Source organism: Periplaneta americana, chromosome 8 (assembly GCF_040183065.1).
Source record: "Periplaneta americana isolate PAMFEO1 chromosome 8, P.americana_PAMFEO1_priV1, whole genome shotgun sequence".
Taxonomy (NCBI): Eukaryota; Metazoa; Arthropoda; class Insecta; order Blattodea; family Blattidae; genus Periplaneta; species Periplaneta americana.
In genome coordinates this window covers 83947101-83967206 of record NC_091124.1, presented here as the reverse complement: position 1 = coordinate 83967206, position 20106 = coordinate 83947101, and the positions used below count along the sequence as shown (strand labels likewise).

The following is a 20106-nucleotide window of genomic DNA, read 5'->3' as shown; positions in this document are numbered from 1 at the left end:
ACTCGCAAACTCGGGATCGGATAAATAACCTTGCTCGGTCTTACATTGATTGATTGTTTATTAATGCAAGCAAAAATTACATACCTTAACAAAGATGTTATAGTACTGTTGTAATATTCGTATATGAATATCAATTTTAAAACTCAATATGTTTCCCCTTTTCAAAAAAAAAAAAATTACGGTTAGACATTTTTACGCACATATCTTCAACTGAGAAGCAACAATAGATCCATGCGTCATGTATTATAGCAGGTCAGGGCGTTATTAACTAGATTGAATCACTTTCGGCTACCCCTTACCTCCCCACTTCTCCTTCCCCGGCAGAGACAGTAATGTTTCGGACCGATACGAGTAGCCAAGAAGACAAGCATTGCTGAGAGACGGATTGTATAAAGCAGGCATTATAGCTTTCTGCCCTCACTGGTCAGCTAAAACCCACCACTAATGCACAGTGTCTTACTATGTGTTTGTTTCTGAAGCGATGTAACGAAAAGGACATGGACAGGGATATCTGTTTTTCTTTTCCTTTTGCTTTAATGCCCAGCGCTGTATTAGACCTAAACAAATATGGATGATAGTGATCTGTCACAGATTTCTTTTTCAATATCACATTTATAATACATCACAGTGAAGGTGTTCATCTTTTCCAGAAGAAAGTCATATCATGTTCAATAAATGAATTCCCTGAAATGAGAAAGAAATGTACTAAGGATGAATGTAGTAATCACTAAATATAATTTCTTCGCGATAAGCAATATTAAAAGTCTTGTGACAAACCAGGTGGGGCAATCAAGTGTTCAGCTGTATTTTCTAGTCTCCGGGGAAATTTGTTTAATTGCTTATTTTAAGACGCTATGTCAACTGCTGTGGTTGTCTAGCGTCTGAATTAGATGGCGATAATGCCAACGAAATGAGTCCGAGTTTCAGTGCCGAAAGTTACCCGGCATTTGATCTTAACGGGTTGAGGGAAAACCTCGGAAAAAATCTCAATCAGGTAATTCCGACCAGAATTTGAACCCGGGCCCGCTTGTTTTACGGTCAGGTTTGCTAACCGTTACTCCACAGCAGTGGACTCCAGGGAAATAAAATTACTATTCATAGAGAACTTTAGGTGTCGGCAGTAAATAATGTTCAAGAAATTTTTTCAGGATTATACCACATGAAATATATTTTTATAAAATAAATTAATGGACTTCATTTAATAAGACAAAATGGCAGTTATTTTTTATTCTGGATAATGGACTAAACTGAACTCACATATTTTGAACTGTATCACTAAGTACAGCACTCCGCTACGTAAAGTGTTTCAGAAATTCTGCTGCAACAGGAAAAGACTATATAAAATTATTGAGCCTACGGTATCATATCTTTGAAAAACGGTAGAGCGACCTTTTCATTATTTGTGTATATCGTTGTTAATTTTATGAAATCTCCTATGTCTTAGTGCAGAAAATAATTTTTCAGGGGGAGGAAGAATTAATTACAAAATATCAATAAGCCTACACTGATCCTGGAGGATATAATTCATGCTTATCATATGTTTTCTACCGAATTACTTAATAGTCTTATTTAGGCCCATTGATTTTTAATTAATTTTTTCTTCCTCCTGAAAAATTATGTTGTGTAGCCTCCTGTCACAGGAGATTTCGAGATATACGAAGTTTGGAGCATAAGTCATGGCAAAGTTCTTTTTTTTTTTTTTAAGTGATAGTATCACGAGATGTATGACGTACGTAGTCGCATCAATAGAGGATAGCGTAATGTACAGTTATTGCACAGAGAGCAGTTTGAATTTAGTTCATTCGACAGGCGTTCCGTGCATCCATAGTACGAATATGTGGTCGCGTCATTACTGGGATGACAGTTTGATATGGTTTTCGCACAGGGAGCGATTTGACATGTAATGAATAATAGACTTGTGAATCGACCGCTGTGCGGAATGGATGTAACCCGATGGGTTTATAGGGCGGGTATGTATGTTGTAATGCAATTCCAACTATCGTAAACAAGAATATCATTTTGCTGTGTGGTTTATGGACGATTGATCGCTATCCTACCCAACCCCAATAGTACACATAATGCCTATTCAAGTAGCATGATGCTGTATTGTTTATGGATCTTTGATCTCTATCCTACCCTACCCTTCCCTACCCAACCTTACTAGTTCACATTATACGCTGCCAATTAAAAATTCGAATTGACTTTTGGGAGGCGGACACTACGACTATCTCTGCTTGCGTCTCGGTCGCTAAATATTTTACTATCCTACTTTACTCTGTTGCAGTTAAAATTACTGTTTGTTTTTTTTTTATCTAAAACACCGAAATACCGCTTAATTAGGGTTCACTCGAGTGGAGATTTAAAATTATTATTATTATTATTATTATTATTATTATTATTATTATTTTATTATTATTATTATTTTATTATTATTATTATTATTATTTTATTATTATTATTATTATTATTATTATTATTATTATTATTTTATTATTATTATTATTATTATTATTATTATTATTATTATTATTATTATTATCTTGTTTTCTACCACCAAATAAAGTGATAAATGAAATGGTATACACACGTCTGTGCAGAGAGATTGTATAAATCATGTGTAGACCATAAGCCTACGTCGTTAAAGGAAAACGTCTAGTGAGAAAAAAATGGGTTTGAAGATATCTAGTCTATTAATACGGATAAAAATTCAATGCTAATCGAATCCTGAGCAATTGTATGAATGAAGCAAAGAAAATTATAACTTTTTCTGTAAAGGGCGAATCTTTACCTACAAAGTTTTGTCTCAAATTGAACGCTTCTTAGGATAGAAGGTTTGAACTTATTGTAACTCTATTTATTACACAATTGGATAAAATAAAAATACTGTATTTTTAAACGAACTGCATTTCTGTAAGCGTAAAATACATCTCAGAAGTTGTTCCGTACCACAAATAATTTAATGGTTGCTTATGCGGCAGACATACTTGATAAAATATTATTCAACAAAACTTCAAGACAAGTAAAGGCTATTTTCGTTTATAGTACGGCTACAGTCTAGTATATACAGTCACGAAGCTCAATACCTAGTAAATATGCATCCATACATAGTTGCTAGCCACTAGAATCGCTACTATGAACTCATTACAGACAATGCGAAATAGTAAATTGCACAGTCCATTGTTTCTAGGACCGTCAACAACTCAAGCTTCGTCACTGTATATACTGGACTGTGGTACGACTTCACAAACTTTAAATTGTAACATAGACTATCACTTTCTAAGCATCCAAATATATATATGTAAACTCTAAACTGTCTTTTGTTCAAGATTATTTTACTTTCGTTTCATTTACCACTTATGAATTAAAATTCAAACTATACTTAGGCCTACTTACTTACAAATAGCTTTTAAGGAACCTGAAGGTTCATTACTGCCCTGACATAAGCCCGCCATCGGTCCCTATCCTGTACAAGATTAATCCATCTCTATTATATCCCACCTCCCTCAAATCCATTTTAATTGTAACTTCCCATCCATGTACATCTCGGCCTCCCCAATGGTCTATTTCCCTCCGGTCTCCCAACTAACACTCTATATGCATTTCTTAATTCGCCCATACGTGCTACATAAACTGCCCATCTCAAACGTCTGGATTTAATGTTCCTAATTATGTCTGGTGAGGAATACAAGTGAAACTATTGTTGAAATAAAAGAACTGTAGATTCTGAATTTAATTGATGCTTCGATGATACCTTGCCAAGTGTCCATGTAATTCCATGTTTATTTAATAATCTGCAAAATTTTTCCACGGAACTGCATTTGAAGAACATTATATTATTGTATATTATTGATATTAGAGGAGAAAAATTCGCTCCGGCGCCATAACAGATATATTCTGTAGGACCAAAAATTAATATTTACGTAGACCCGTATATTATATTTAATAGTAACATTTTCCATAAACTGATATCTTTCCGTACATCCTTTGTAATATTCTAGTTGTTTTTTGTCAGCGTGTATAGGCCTATAGTAAATAACCATACGTAACATGAATTTATTCCTTTTTGTTGCAAGCTAATACCGTACTATTCTTTATGCTATTACCTTATTTTTCTTCTTCTTATATACTGATGTAAACTTAATCACATATTTCACTTATTCACAAAAATCTTCTTGGTTGAGGATGGAGACTCGTATCTATGCGTATCGCTTTAGAAAACCACTAGATAACTCTGCAGCCATGTATTCAGTTAAACTGGGACATATGCAATACTTCGTAATTATTTAAGAAAAGGACGAAAAAACTTGCGGCGGCTTGAAGGCTAACTTGTCAATATGCTGACTAAGAAACACTGTCCAGCAAAGGTAAACAACTTTATAAAGTGCGTCAATTGTAATTATACGAAGCGAAGCAATCAGCACTGCGACACGGATGATTTTTTACAGACGTTATGCACCTAAGGAAGGAGGAAGTATCGATTGTAAGTCATACAGTGACGAACTGCTGGAAACGTCGAGCAGTAACAGCACGGGTCCAAGGAGCGGGTCATACTGCTCTTAATCCGTGACGCTGACGTAAGCGGAAGATTAATCAATATTAAAAAGCAATTGATTAAATAGTGCACAAGGCAACTGTTTATTTTCTAGGGAGGAGGGTTCCGCAGCTTTGACTAGGTTTATTGTCCCTTACCAACGAATATATGTTAAAATATATGAAATGGGGAGAGAGAGAAATGTAATAGAAAATATTGGCTACAAAAATATGAAATAAAAGAATCGTATATTTTATATGCAATATAAATATACTGTATGTACACTCTTTGACACAAAAATCTGTCCCACCTCGGAATATCTATGTTAACACACAAGCGAGTAACAGAGATTCGAAGCCCGGTCTTTGTAACGAGAAGAAATAGTTCTACCGCTAAGCCATAAGGGCTTCGTAGGGGATATGTCATTTTGTGGGATATAGATACGTTGCTGCTACGATTTGATTTCATCCTCGAATCTCGATTCTTAATATGTATGTATGTATGTATGTAGTGGGTTATTTTACGACGCTGTATCAACATCTCTGGTTATTTAGCGTCTGAATGAAATGAAGGTGATAATTCCTGTGAAATGAGTCCGAGGTCCAGCATCGATAGTTACCCAGCAATTGCTCATATTGGGTTGAGGGAAAACCCCGAAAAAAAACCTCAACCAGATAATTTGCCCCGACCCGGATTCGAATCCGGGCCACGTGGTTTCTCGGTCAGACACGCTGTTATTCCACAGCTGTGGATTATGTATGTATGTGTATGTATGTATGTATTTAGGCCTATGTATCCATCGCCTACCCACTTCACTTTACTTGATACGGGTTCCTCATAGATGGCAGAATTGTGACCCATTTCTCGTTGCAGACAATTTTGTACATGATGTGCATCTGTGGAGAGTTATGTCATGTACTAGAGTGAGTGTATGTGTAAGTGTTTGTGTAAGTGAGGTGTATGGAATGAGTGAGGATGGTGATGAAGATGAGGAAGGAAAAAGGGAAAACCCGTTGCTGGAACGTAGCCTAATTCTGCAAATAGCACCAAGAGGACCGCCAGGATTTCCTCGTTTGAATCTCCCCTTAACCAAAACGACATTTCATGCTACAGGAGAGTGACCATTCTCCTTGTCAAAGGGTGTACATACAGAATGGAAGTGATAAAACCGTGCAGATTGAAGAGGGAAATAGATGCAACAAAATTAAAAGTTTATGCCCTATATAATTTCTTGAAGTAATTACATAAAAATAATAAAATCAGTAAGTTGTATTACAAATTGAATTAATTCAAATGTGTAGTAACGTTATGTACGTAGTATCATCATCTGTACAGGATTCCTAATGAGAGAATCTTGTAAACCTGAAGTCGAACTCAAGTCTGAATAGCAACATTTCCTTCTTTAGTTACTGAAGTAGGGTTGTTAGACTTCCCAATGACAGAAAATAACGACACTTGTAAATCTTTCTATTTAACTTGCCAGAAAACCATCCATTTTATTGAAAAACTGCAAAGGGATAAATCATTATTTGTCAGTTCCTCTGATAATAAGAGTAAAAATCAGAAATTCACGGATACTACTTACCGAGTAAAACAGTGTTAACAATTAGGAGAAAATAAATTTTTCCACTAATATTCAGAAAAGTTAAGTGGTAAGACGCCGTGACAGTCCAGCCATCAGTTGCGTCTTCTCTGAACCTTGAATAACGTTTCGAATTGTCTTACTGGGGTAAGGAAAGTGAACAGTAAACACCATTTATCTTAACAATGAAATAATAACAATTTATTATAAGAAAAAAAAAACTATACTAAACACAAAATATAACTGATATTGAAAGACCTGAAAAAATACTTCGTAAAAGATAACAAAACCAACATTCCTACACTCGCCAATCTGGCGCGACAATTAATAAATCACACACACACACACACACACACACACACACACACACACATACACACACACACTACAGAATGTATATTTCCCCTACCAAGTAAAACACATATACGAGTGATAAAATTAGCCTCAAGCATAAAATTAGTCATATGCCGAAATATCATCTCTCCGCCGCCATTTTCCCTTCCCCGTACATGATCCTGGCTACTCTTCTCTACAATTACAGGTCTCCACCGTGACAGAGTTCCAAAGTCATAAACAAAACACGAAGCGATGGGTGGAAGTCCCTCACGTATCATGCACTGAAATGTTACTTCCTGTTTCCTGCCTGCGAGACTAAAACAACATACGCAGGCTATCGGAACAATACTACACTTTACCAGGGAAAACCTCCTCAATGGAAACGCTAGGCAGTAAGTTGCGAGTGGCATCTTAAACTGCAGTTGAGTTCAGATAGAAACGATTCCCTCTGTGCAGTCGCTCGCTACCTTCAAGCAATGCTTTTCTCCAGAGCTGTTATTTGACTAGTCCACTCCACTCACCACTTGCGCAAAGGACTTGTTTCGTATTCAATACTCTACAGATTCTAGAAATGAAGTTCAGATGGATGTCTGAAGTAACAAGCTTCTGAACGGCACAGTTAGAACTATTTACATATCCGTAAAGTGTCTAACACATGGGTGCCAAGGGCGTTGGCTCCTGATCGAAAATTTACACTAGGACTGTGTTCTGAAGACAATAAAATCATGAATAATTTCGAGGAAAAATTGTTCCGGAGCTTGGTATCGAACCCGGGACCTTTGGTTTGACGTACCAACGCTCTACCACTGAGCTACTCGGGAACTCTAACCGACACCGATCCAATTTTTCCCTCTATATCCACAGACCTCAAAGTGGGCTGACAACCGTCAAGCAACCAACTTCGAGTGCACACTAACTCCGTGTGACTTAAATTGTGGTTTTCTGTTAACGAACAGTGACGTGTATTATGCAAACCAAGATTTTCAGGTATAACTCCCTGTAAAGTTGATTTGATTTGGTAGAGCGTTGGTACGTCAAACCAAAGGTCCCGGGTTCGATACCAAGCTCCGGAACAATTTTTCCTCGAAATTATTCAAATCAACTTTACAGGGAGTTATACCTGAAAATTTTGGTTTGCACAATAAAATCATGTTTTTTAGACGGGATTCAGAAAGTTTTCTTGGTCAATTTGTGGCAAATGAAACATGGACGCACCACCTTGACTCAGTCTAAAATTCAAAGCATAGAGTGGCAGCATCTACTAGATTCTCCTCCATCTCTCAAATTTCGGGTACAGGCTCAACAGGAAAGGTTATAATCATAATATTCTGAGATGTGAAAAGAATATTACCAGTAATTCGGACAATTCGTCCCTGAAAACCTATCCCACAACTAAGTCGGTCCCAAAACAAATTTGTTCCCGGACAATTCGGTCCCATAGCAAATTCGTACGCGAACTATTCGGTAACTTAGCAAATTCTGTTCGGTCCAGGCGTCATATTAGGACCGGATACAAAGCAACAATGTCTTTGAAGAAGCAAGTTGAAAGTTGTAGATAAAGAAGTGAAGTTTAAAACCAGTGTTCATTGTATTTTTCACCCTCTTCTCCATCCCCACCCTTCACTTTCCTCAGCCAGCTTTAGGAGAAAGTCGCGCAAATCGACATTAAAATTGACCGGGTAGAGGGTGGCTATTCACCCGTCAAAAAAAAAAAAAGAAGAAGAAGAAAGTAGGACGCATAGGCAGGGTGGTTACACAATATCTCACTTACAAAGAAGACGTCGACGTGTTGTCCTACTTGCGGGCCATTGGACACAATACCGCCGGCAACCTTTGAGTAATCAAATAATTGGCCACAAAGTGAAAATATGTAAAATAATTTAGTTATTAAAAACATGTAATTGGGAACAAGTATCCCTTGTTACGCATTCTCTTTGGAACCAACTGAGACAAAAGGTTAGGGAACGAATTTCAACTTATATCAAAAGTTTTGGCAACCAATTTCATCTGAGACCAAACGTTTTGGGATCAAGTTTCCTGGACCCAATTGTCCGGGGTCGTAAAGTCGGGGACGAATTGCCCTAAACCCATTCACAGCAATGAGACTTGCAGGCAGGAGCGCTGTCTTGATAGAAAAGAATTCCAAAATGTATCTTTCCCCTTCGAAGTACTGGATTTGAAATTGTTTAACGATTTTCATACCCACTGACCTTGCCCTAGTGAATTTTGTTTCATAATTGCAAATGGAAAAAATACGGAAAGAGGACTATCACAATGACTGTGGAACATTTCTTCGCAAACCAAAAGACATATATTTTTTTTTCAACCAAGGTTTAACACTGTTGGAACAGAATGGAAGAAGTTTCTTTACAGTACAAGGGAATAATGTTCCAAAATAATATTATTTAGTAAGCCTATATATTACGTAGCTACGGCGGAAGGCGCGTTTTCCTCCCAATCCAGAACGGCGCTAGGGCATGGTTACCTGACTTGCTGAGAATGAGTATCTAGTTGGGCTTTTCGAGGTTTTCCCCACCGTAAGGCGAATGTCAGGTAATCTGTGGATCCTTTGCCTCATCGAACCAAAAATACCATATTGCTACAAACAATTCTATCGAAGCCAAATGGTCCAGTACTTGATACAGTTTTATCAAATAATAATTTTGAAATGTACAACTCCTATAAATCGGCAATGGTTTAAGTGTGGATGTTCATACCCTCAACACAAAGAGGTAATTACGAAGACGACTGCAAGAAATGGATGGGTACAGGACAAAAATATGATGCTGCAAACAGAGTGTAATTAAAGTTTGAAACGTCATTCGCAAACTACTCCTTGGATTTTGACATTGTTAAGCTCTTAGTATGATATACAGTGCGTTCGTAGCTCGGCCGGACCGTTCCGCGGCAGCCTTGGACTGGGTAAATATTGGCGCGCCTGCCGCTAGAGTAGCGCTGTAGCTACCGCTGACGCGCCAGTCAGTCGAGTTGGATCTGTCGTAAGGGAAAGACGTCTGTGAGCGTGTTATAAGTAACATTGTGTTGTCTGGTGGTGATAAAGTTCTATTAATAATGATTGAGTACACTTTAGAACAACGTATTTTTCTCTATGATGCGTATGTGAAATAGTCTTCTGCAAGAAGGTGACGAAGAGAATTTCAACAGGTGTTCGAATTCCTAGCAGGTCAACTATTCATGACCTTGTCAATAAAGTCAGACGTACAGGATCTTTTTTGAACAAGAAACGTGTTCAACAACGCCGTGTACTGATAGAGAGAAGCTTAATGAATTAGGGGCCCGGTTAGAACACTCACTCCGCAAATCACTGCGACGTTTAGCACAAGAGGTTAACATTTCCAAGACATCAGCTTTTGTGGCAACGAAACTTCTGAAACTTAACCCGTACAGTGTAACTGTATGTAGTTCATGCTTTACAACCACAGGATCCTGTAAATAGGGTTAATTATTGCAGTTGCTTTTTGCAGTCCGTTCATAATGGCTACGTGGACTCACTTTTAACGTTCTTCACTGATGAAGCGTGGTTTCATCTTCACGGTCACGTTTCTACTCAGAACAATAGATACTGGGCTACCCATATTATTCATGAAGTTCCCCACCACGCTGCAAAGGTTGGGGTTTGGTGTGCAGGGAATGCGAGTAGAATTATCGGTCCCATTTTTTTCCAAACAGCAGTTGATTCACACGTTTATGTAACTTCAATTTTATCTATTTTTTTCCGCAACTAACAAGAAATGAACAGCTACAGCGCACACCGTATGAATTGCGAAGTGTGTTTGGTGACAGAATAATTAGTCGAGAATTGTGGCCACCTCGTTCCCCTCACCTATCTCTGCGATTTTTATTCGCGGGGAACGTTAAAGAATAAAGTGTACGCATCAAACCCGCACACGTTACATGAATTGAAGGACAGCATCACGAGAGAAATACAAGCAATCAGTCAACATGAACTTTTGCGAGTGAAGCAGAATTGTTTTCGGAGATATAGGGATGTGTTCGAGTTCAAGGTCATCATTTTTAACATCTCTTGTGATGCAGGTAAGCCTAATGTTAGTAGAGTAGTTAGTGTTCCGTACCTATGACTTGCCGGTCGTTTACGTATATAGTCGGAGGCACCGATTTTGGGAGATGACCACAATGACATTTCCAGTAGGCGAGGCAATGTTTTGTCAGCACTGCAAGAATGAATTGGGATAAGGCTGTCTGTCGTTGTTTATATGTTCACACTCGCCTCTCGTATCCTTATTACTAATTAATAAACCCACCACAATACAGTCCGATTCATGGGAGTGCCGTAAATGACTTTCGTTCGCCTCCTGCATTTTCTAAATTAAGAGGAAAAAAGCATTGCATAACCAGAACCAAGAAATTATTGCAAATGTTCATTACTTCATGAAGCGACAGGCGAAAAATAGATATGAGTTGTGTCGAATTGTCTTCATTAATAACAAACATTCATGAAGTATGAGAATAAGTTGCGAAAGCGACAGGAATCGACACGTTGGATAAATAACCGAAGGAATAGGTATGCTGAAATAAGAAAATACGTAATTCGATAATCTACGAGATTCGATCCGATACTGTGGATTGAGTCTCCGCGTAGCTCAGTGGTTAGAGATCCTAGTGCGTGTAACTGGGAGTCACGAGTTCGATACCTGTAGTAATTCGATAAACCAAGCAAGAAACCTCATGTTCTAAAAGTATTAATGGAAGCAGATGAATATGAGAGCTTAATTTAATGATTTAAATCACGAGTAGCACGTGTTTACAAGTAACGATAATAGGTCACGAGAAAAGGAGTCGATTCGTTTCTTGTGTTTTTTAGTCTGAGCTTGATAGTTGTCGAGCTTGATGGATGAATTTTTTATACCGTAATAATTCGTACAGCTGTCGCATCCGCCGTTAACCGATTTAAATCTTTATTTATTAAGATGCACACATTATCAACTACGTAACACAAAAAAAGGTTTAATTTTTTCACTATCTTCATAGTATGTGTCAGCAATTTCGCTTCTTCTCCAATAACAAACAGGGTCCTTTTTCTTTGTGGCGGTCTTCTGAAAAGAAGGGTCAGGATTTAAATTATCCTTTTCGTTTTTTGACTCGTAAACTTCAGCACCACAAGGAAAGGGATGGATGAAAATTTGGTAATTTTTGGGGGATTTTTTTTTTTTAAGGAAATGAATCTATGCTGACTACTTAGAGTTTGCACTTTGACTAAGTTTTAGAATCCTACGGCGGTTGTGTCATTAATTGTACTATCTTAAAAGACAGCGACTATGAAGTTTAAAATACATGCAAACTTTTAAAATATTTTCCAATACTTTTTTCCCTACTTCGCTGCATTCATGTTGCTAAGAATTTCGCAATTTTTACGCTAAGAAGCTGACATTTTTACTGCATGTTCTTTAAAGTATACTTAACAAAGTTATGTTCACACTTTTTCAAAAAAGAAAATAATTTTTGAATAAAAATAAATTGTCTGTTTGTATTATGTAAATTATATAAATTTGAATATCAATAGCTGTATTTTTTTCCCCTACTTTAACAAGGTAAAACTAAAAATGTGAGAACATAGCAAAGATATTGTAAAAAAAATCAGACAATTCTCAAAATTTGGGAGTGGGCGAGAAATTTTGAAAATATGCAAATTATTATTATTATTATCATTATCCTTATGATTATTATTCTCTTTATCATTATTATTAATATTATTATTATTATTATTATTATTACTATCATCATTTTAATTGCTGTAGCTTATTTACCAGACGTCAAGATCCTAATTATTTATTTTTTTGTAAAGTCATTAATGGTGATATTGATTGTGAATCTTTTCTAAGCAATATGTCTTCGTATTCCAGCTAAGAGTTTAGGATTTCATAACTTTTTTTATAATAGAAATTCTAAATCTCTCTCCGGTCTGCAGATTAATAAAATATGCTAATTTGCATGGGTTTGGACCTATTTAATGCGTAGTATATACTTTTTGAGTTTTATGTCAGTTATTATTTTATGCCTTTGTTTAGATGGTATTTAAAAAAATCGGAAAATGTTTAATTAAAATTATTATAGAGAGTAACCTCCATTTTAAATGTTACGTCTCTACGTCGGGTAGTTGAAAATACTTGAGTGAATTTTTTAAACCGTCAACTCCTTTCTCTCTCCTCTCTGCTCCTTTGGGGGATAAAAAATCCTCAAAAGTTATTTGAATGTAGTACCTGAAGTTGAATTTTTTTACATTCCTTATACATTTTAGAAACAATTCTAAGAGATGAGATAAATAGTCTAACTCAATTTTATAAAGAAGCTTTTGTTTTGAATTTTAGGGCTTAATGTATGCAGGTTCAAAAAAAAACCAGTGTATTTTGATCATTATTACCTCCCATTTTACATCCCTTAATGTTCGTATTTCGTAAACCTCCGTCTTATCTTTTGACTAAGGATTAACAGGAACCTACACACAGGGTTTAAGGAGATTTAAGATGATTAGTCAAGCCGATGATTATAGAACAGTTTTTTATATATATAGTATATAGGCCTATATATATTTATATATTTATATATGTGTGCAGATTGTCTTTATTACTTTATAGTAACAAGGAAAAGATTATGCAGCGCCAACTGGAATTATCTCGAAAACTGTGTGCCGGGAATTGGTCCTTTTTCTTACGCATGCACACACACTGTATAGACTACTGAAGTTCCATGAAAGTGGTTATATGTGCATTGTTTTGGAGGTGACTGTCCATCCGAATCCACGAGGATAATCGGGAATGTATGTTTACTCTTATGTCTCACCCCTTCCAGCGCGACGAAGATAACAGACCTTGCTGCTATGAGTAACTCGCTCTGGAGTTCTGATTAACAAAATCCATCTGCCTAAATCGATGGCGCCCACTATATCTCCGGCGGTAGGCGCGCCAATCTTCACCCAGTCCAAGGCCGCCGCGGACAGTCCGGCCGAGCTACCAATGCACTATAGAAATTAAATAAGGAAATTGGGCAAACCACCCAATTACTAACACAATAAGTTCACAAATTGAAAGGACTCTTCATAATCCTCACTTTATGTTAATTAAATATTTTATTATTCCTGTTGGGTATACAGGATGATTCAGGATTAATATATCATTTTGAAACGATTAATATAATAGCATCTTCACAAGATAATTATAATTCTTTAAATTGTAGATACAGATTTGCCAGACATCTGCATTAAACTTTAAATATTAGGCAAACATATTCACAATGAAATTAAATAATGTTATATTAACGAAGAAAATCATACTTAATTAAAACACAATGAAAATGGTGATGTGAGTAATACACTATAAATACAAAGAAATCAATTCGTGTATTTTGCTGAAGAATTTATTTGCAGAATACCTTATTGACAATTGAAATCAACAAATAATTTCAGAAAGTGAATTTCCTCTCTCATTTGTATATTTACTAAGAGTCTGGCGTTTTCTTTCGAAGTACGAACTTTTCTAAACTTTTGCATTTCTTCATAAATGCATTCTTGCTATGAAAACTTCACACAGAGTTTACGATGACTGTAAAATATATGTCCGTGAGAAAAGATCCAGCTTTGCTCTCTCTACTTTATTATTATTATTATTTTTCTTACATTTATTCACTTAACATAATACTTACTTTTAAAAGTTACTGTATGAGCAATAATTAGGCCTATATCCTTATTTGTTTGTAGCTCTCATATAAAATACGACATTTAATCGAGCTATCATCTTCATTAATTTTAATACTTTTTTATTGAAATGGGCATTATCCAACTCTTCTTTTACTGTAATGTAGTCTTGTTGGTCCCTAATGTTGTGTACGAAAGAAGTTGTGATAATCTTCATTTAAGAAACTACCTGCGTAGCTCCTGAATCATGTTCAAAATTGTTACTCTTCTTTATGATTGATATCAAAATTAACTACAGGAAACTCCTCGCCACAGGAATTTAGTGGCATGGCTACCAACAATAAATTTGTTTACTCGTAGAAGAAAAATTGAATGAATGGCTGGAAGAACGTGGTACCTTACATTTTCTCAAAACTGAGTTTTTGCGTGAAACAAGGTGGTGTGATGCTTCCGGTACGTCGTGAAATTTCGTGATATTTGTACCAGTATATGATAATACTATATAATTGTGGCGCTGACACAGTGGAAGAACGTGGTATGTTGCCGAGCTCTGGTTACTACATTAGCCAGTGGTTAATATTCGGTTAGTTACCTTGTGTGGTGCAGCATGAATCGTTTGAACGTTACTGCCAGTGACCAGGAGAGTTTAAATAAGGGTTGTAAATCATTTTGTGTGATAATGTGATCTTTATTGATAATACCTTTTCCCATATTTAAGAACGTATTAATTGTCTTGAGTGGAATGACGTTGTATGCAGTCAATATAGTGCAGCTCTGCTGCTGTCCATATGACCTAGAACAAACGCTCCTCTTGTAAACTTACGAAAAGCGACATACTAGGTTCTTCCAGGGATCCATTAAATTATTGCTCTTGTGGTCAGTTATCCATACGGCTTCTCACAAATTACCTCTAATACCATACGACAATAAATGAGTTAACAGCAATACAGGATGTTTAAAAATACAGGGCATAATTTCAGGTATGTATTTCCCACATGTAGACAATCAAAATAGTTCATTACAACATGTGTCCGGAAATGCTTCATTTCCGAGTTATGGCCTTCACAACATTGAAATTCACCGGAACGTTTTTCTTTCCGCAGGTCGTTGTCATTACAGAAGATGTTCAAAATGTCCACCTCCTGCTTGAATACAGACCTCACATCGATGTCTAATTGACCTGCGAACACGATCCCAAACTCCAGGAGTATTGTGTATGTCCTCAGAACATGCCACAATTCGATTCCGAAGGGATTCCAAATCAGGCACCGGAGACGAATAAATCAATGATTTTAAATGGCCCCACAAGTAGAAATCGAGAGGGTTCGGATCAAGTGAGCGTGGAGGCCACGCAATTGGGCCACATCTACCTATCCATCGATCAGGAAACCTTCGATCCAAGTACCGGCGAGCCGTACGACTGAAGTGTGCAGGAGCGCCATCATGCAAGAAGTGAATGTGTTGACGATTGATCAGTGGAGTGTCTTCTAAAACATGAGGAAGTTTGTGTACGCCTGCCCCGTAAGTCTGTTTACAAGTACTTGGGGTCCAACTAATCGATCACCAATGATACCGGCCCACATGTTGAGGGAGAACCGCACCTGGTGATGAGATGGAACAGTTGCACGTGGGTTTTCATACGCCCATACATGCTGATTGTGGAAATTTGTTATGCCATCTCGTGTGAACTGTGCTTCATCTGTAAATAATACTAAGGCAGGAAAGTTCGGATTTACACCACACTGCTGCAAGAACTACTGACAGAACCTAACTCGTGCAGGGTAATCTGCTGGTGACAGGGCCTGTACACGTTGCAAATGATAAGGATACAATTGGTACTCTTTCAACAGTCTCCAGACAGTCGTATGAGGAACATTGACTTGCAACGCTACCCTTCGTGTGCTGATAGAAGGAGTCATGTTCACAGCCTCCAGAATCTCCTCCTGTACTTCTGGAGTTGTAGATCTTGGTCGTCCCCTTCCCAAACCAGGAGAGTTAAATTTTCCATACTCGCACAGACGGTAATGGAGACGTACAAATGTCTTCCGATCTGGACATTGTCGCTGTGGGTACCTCTCCTGGTGCAAACTTCGAGCCAGCGCAGCATTGCCGTCCACCTTACCGTACATAAAGTGTATCTCTGCCAGCTCTTATTTGAATACATGTCGCACAGCCTAACGCCTACACAACACTGAATGTAACCTTCGCCTCGGAATGCACTGTCAGAGTGCCCTCTTAATGTCTCCTTTGACGGCAACGACCTGCGGAAAGAACAACGTTCCGGTGAATTTCAATGTTGTGAAGGCCATAACTCGGAAATGAAGCATTTCCGGACACATGTTGTAATGAATTATTTTGATTGTCTACATGTCTACATACCTGAAATTATGCCCCGCATTTTTGAAACACCCTGTATATTTACTCGTTTTCGTGGTTGAAAATTAGCCTGTATCGCAGTGGCGGTTCCTCGGAGGAGGGAAGGGGGAGAACGTCATCCTCACATTTTTCTTTTTTTGAAAGTAAATACCAAATGAAATGTATGCCTTGAAATTCGAGGAAGATTCGATAATTTTTAAGTTCACAGCTATAAGAAAACCTCGGTTGATCGAGTTTTAAACCACGCGTACTCATGTGCTGCTAGAAAACTGTGAGAAGGATGCGAGATTGTTTGTGTTGAGGAAAGTCAATCCATTCCTCCTTTACTGCAGTTAACACACAAAGACAACAGCGCGCTAGCGGCCAGAGAAAGAAGCAGAGTTTTTAAAGGAAGTAAATGAACGGATAGGGAGGAGATCCTCCTCTGATTCAGCGGATGGGCGGGAAACAGAAACCGACTGGTCTTGCAGCAAGCTCGCTACATCTGCCATCTAACGATGCTGCATTAAACCAGACTATTACACGACATCTAGGAGGAGACACAATGAAAACAGTTTTAACGCAAAGCTATGAAAGACACCATATAAACTTTTTTTTTTTTAATATAAATCAAAATTTATTATTCATTCCACTTTATATAAGCTATATTCATGGTTTGAAACTTTCGAGGATATCTGAAAGTTGAAGTTGGAGTTACATAAAATAAAGAGGAAGTAGTTCTAGGTTAATATCGCAGATCTTTTTGGACTCTGAAATTCACTTCCATTCATAGTCTACTAGACAGAACAACAGCCAAATTGTCAGTTTTGTACAAATATATTTGAAATTGAAAGTACTCCAAACTACATTATTTTAACATAAAAAAATTAATCGGCCAAGGGCAGCTTTGAACAATAATGGTAGTATGACTTTACGAGAACTGATATTCTTCAAAAGCATGTGATACTGAACTTGTAAAATGCACATGTGGCAACACAGACCACGTGGGTGGAGGCAGTGTTCTCGCTATCCTAACAGATTATTTCCCATTCCCATTTCCGTAAAACGGTTCCGGTTACGTGTTAATCTCTTCCAATACGTGTGATGCTGTAGTGTGCGCAAAAAATGCTGTGAGGTTGTGAATTTCCTTGTAATTGTTAATTTGTGCAATTATCCAACAATGAATGGAAGTGAAAACATATTATATTTTGGACAATTTAGGAAACTCAGATTACAAAAACAGATTTTTGCTGCACAAAAGGGAAGGCCAACCCTAACACTACCTGGTCTTACATGTATGCATGTAGGCTAATTTGTGGCTTGTTTCTCTCAGTCATTTTGCGCTGTTAACTTCTTTCCTCTTCTTAAGAAATATGCAGGAGCCGCCACTGCTGTATCGCACATTTAGAAGTAAAATGAACCATGAGTTTTGTCTTTATCGGTCAATATTTGTATTATTTCAGTTTCTTAGATTCTGATTTTAAATTATTAACTTTAGGAAAGATTATGTATATAATAGTACAAAATAACTCTGTAGGTAGAATGGATGATGCAGTCGTGAAGAGGAATCCAATAAGACCAGGAATGTAGCGCAGCTGCAAAGAAAGGAAAGGAATATTTGATTACGTTCGCTTTTAATGTTTTTTTGTATTATTGTTGCTATTATAATTACTATGAATAGCACTAAGTTGAAGCATTGCTTTATCAAGAATCTAGATACAGGATGTTTGAATTATTAGAGAAGTTCACAATTGTAATTTCATATATTTAAATCACGGGAAGAAGAGAAGATTTTTAGTTTCTAAATAACTTCTGAAGTGTATCTAAGTAATGGCTACAAAATTTTGAGACTCCATACTTAGGAGACAGGCAGACAATTTATAAGAGTAAACACGTGACAATGGCTCAACTAATAAAATTCTTATCCGAAAAGAGACTTCAAAACACTAGCGACATTGTTCACGTTGTTTCTGACTATTTTAAATGAAGAAACACGTACGTGTAAGCAGGTTAGGCCTAGATCAGGGAGCGTCAAGTGACTATACTCTCGGGCTTAATTACAAACCCTCAAGCCCTGACGTACGGCTGCGGGCAAGGGTAGCTGCTTCCACAGTGGCGGAGCTAAGAACTTGTACTGTATGTGAAGCAAATTTGTGATAAGAATATAAATTAATTTCAGCTTTTAATTGAAGTACACTTTCACTGTTAATTGCACTATACTCAAAACACTACTCTACATAATTTGGTACAGTTAACTATATACGAAATAAATTTTTGCATGTTTGCACAATAATGAAACAAAAGAAAATATACACTTTTATACAGATTAACATACTACGAAATAAAACTGTTCACTGTTTGTCTTCTTCTCATTGCTATACAATAAAATTCAATTAACAAAATAAAACAACAGTACAAATGTTATTATTCAAATACAATACTTTTTCTTATATATCAGAGATCCGCGGCGATTTTTGCAGTTTTTTCTTAGTAAGCAGCTTTTCAATTCGCGGAGCTTTTGTTTTAGTAACAGCCAATCGCAAACATGCTTTCAGTGTTCATAATTTAGTTGGCTTCTGTGACGTGACTTTGTAAACTTCATTAAAGGAAACAATGTTTCGCATACGTAGGTTGTCCCGAACATGCACAACGTTCTTGCAGCGAGATTGTGCAGTTTAGGAAATCTTTCTCGTGGAAACAAGTATAGAAATGGTTAATACTTTTTCTGTTTTGATACTTATCCTTTAGCTCAATATCGCTTTGTAAATCAAGTATTTTTAATTGTGGTTCAGCAGGAATGTCCAGGACACTCACTGAAAAGGGTGTTGCAAATATCTTAAATTGTTGTTCAAGTTCTCTCATATCCTGAAATCTACGTCGAAGTCTTCGCACAATTGTTGCATTATTCTTATATATTCTTTCAAGGCTTCTAACAAGTTTCCCATGTGCATCCATAAATAACGCAATTTCATTCCTAAGTGGAAGAAAACGTTCCAGAACTTTTCCTCGACTTAACCACCGTATCTCGGTATGGTAGAGTAAATCCCCATACTCACTGTTAATATCATCAAGTAGTGCCCTGAACTCCATGTGATTAAGTCCTTTAGACCTTATGAAATTAATTGTTCGCACAACATCCATTACATTGCTAAGGTTCATGTTTTAGCACATAAATATTCTTCGTGCAAAATGCAGAGCACCGGTGCCCCCAAGCGACCTCGGTAGGTTCCGCCACTGATAGACTGCAGTGTACAAGTGTACTGCCCGCAGTGGAAGCCGTAAGCAGGCCTGTATGCCCTCTCGCGATCTTGACTCGACCTGGCGGTGCCTGGCCTAGATGCTTTTCTCGAAAAACGTTACAAAATAAACATAATGAATTGACAATTTTTACGACTTGTTTTTATGCAAGTATTTCAAATGTTCGGATTGAATTTCCTTGGTATACTCTACAGTAAACTAATCCACCGCGTACTATTGACATGTCATGAATTTTATTATAGTTCTTATGGTATACTTAAACCACTTACATAATTTTTTCATTGATCATAAACTTCTCTTCAAAGAATAGAAAGCTTCATGTTACGTTGAATTACTTCTTATATTTTGTAGGTTTATTTTGAAAAAAAAAATGCA

The 20106-nt window shown here is 37.0% G+C and overlaps 2 protein-coding genes and 1 long non-coding RNA gene across 3 annotated transcripts in view; 1 reads left to right on the top strand and 2 right to left on the bottom strand.

The window, feature by feature from the left end:
• LOC138704828 (retinol dehydrogenase 16-like) overlaps positions 1–4499 on the bottom strand; it is a 65076-nt gene extending 60577 nt beyond the window's left edge. The window contains exon 1 of the mRNA XM_069833124.1: positions 4104–4499. The gene's annotated coding sequence lies outside the window, so the exon portion shown is untranslated. The remainder of the gene's footprint in view (positions 1–4103) is intronic.
• Positions 1–20106, top strand: part of LOC138704835 (uncharacterized) — a 412725-nt gene that overhangs the window by 260718 nt on the left and 131901 nt on the right. The gene's annotated exons all lie outside the window — the stretch shown is intronic.
• Positions 16491–20106, bottom strand: part of LOC138704827 (estradiol 17-beta-dehydrogenase 2-like) — a 119169-nt gene continuing 115553 nt past the window's right edge. Inside the window, exon 8 of the mRNA XM_069833119.1 lies at positions 16491–18068. Coding sequence (XP_069689220.1) covers positions 17928–18068 — 141 coding nt within the window. The 3' untranslated portion in view covers positions 16491–17927. The remainder of the gene's footprint in view (positions 18069–20106) is intronic.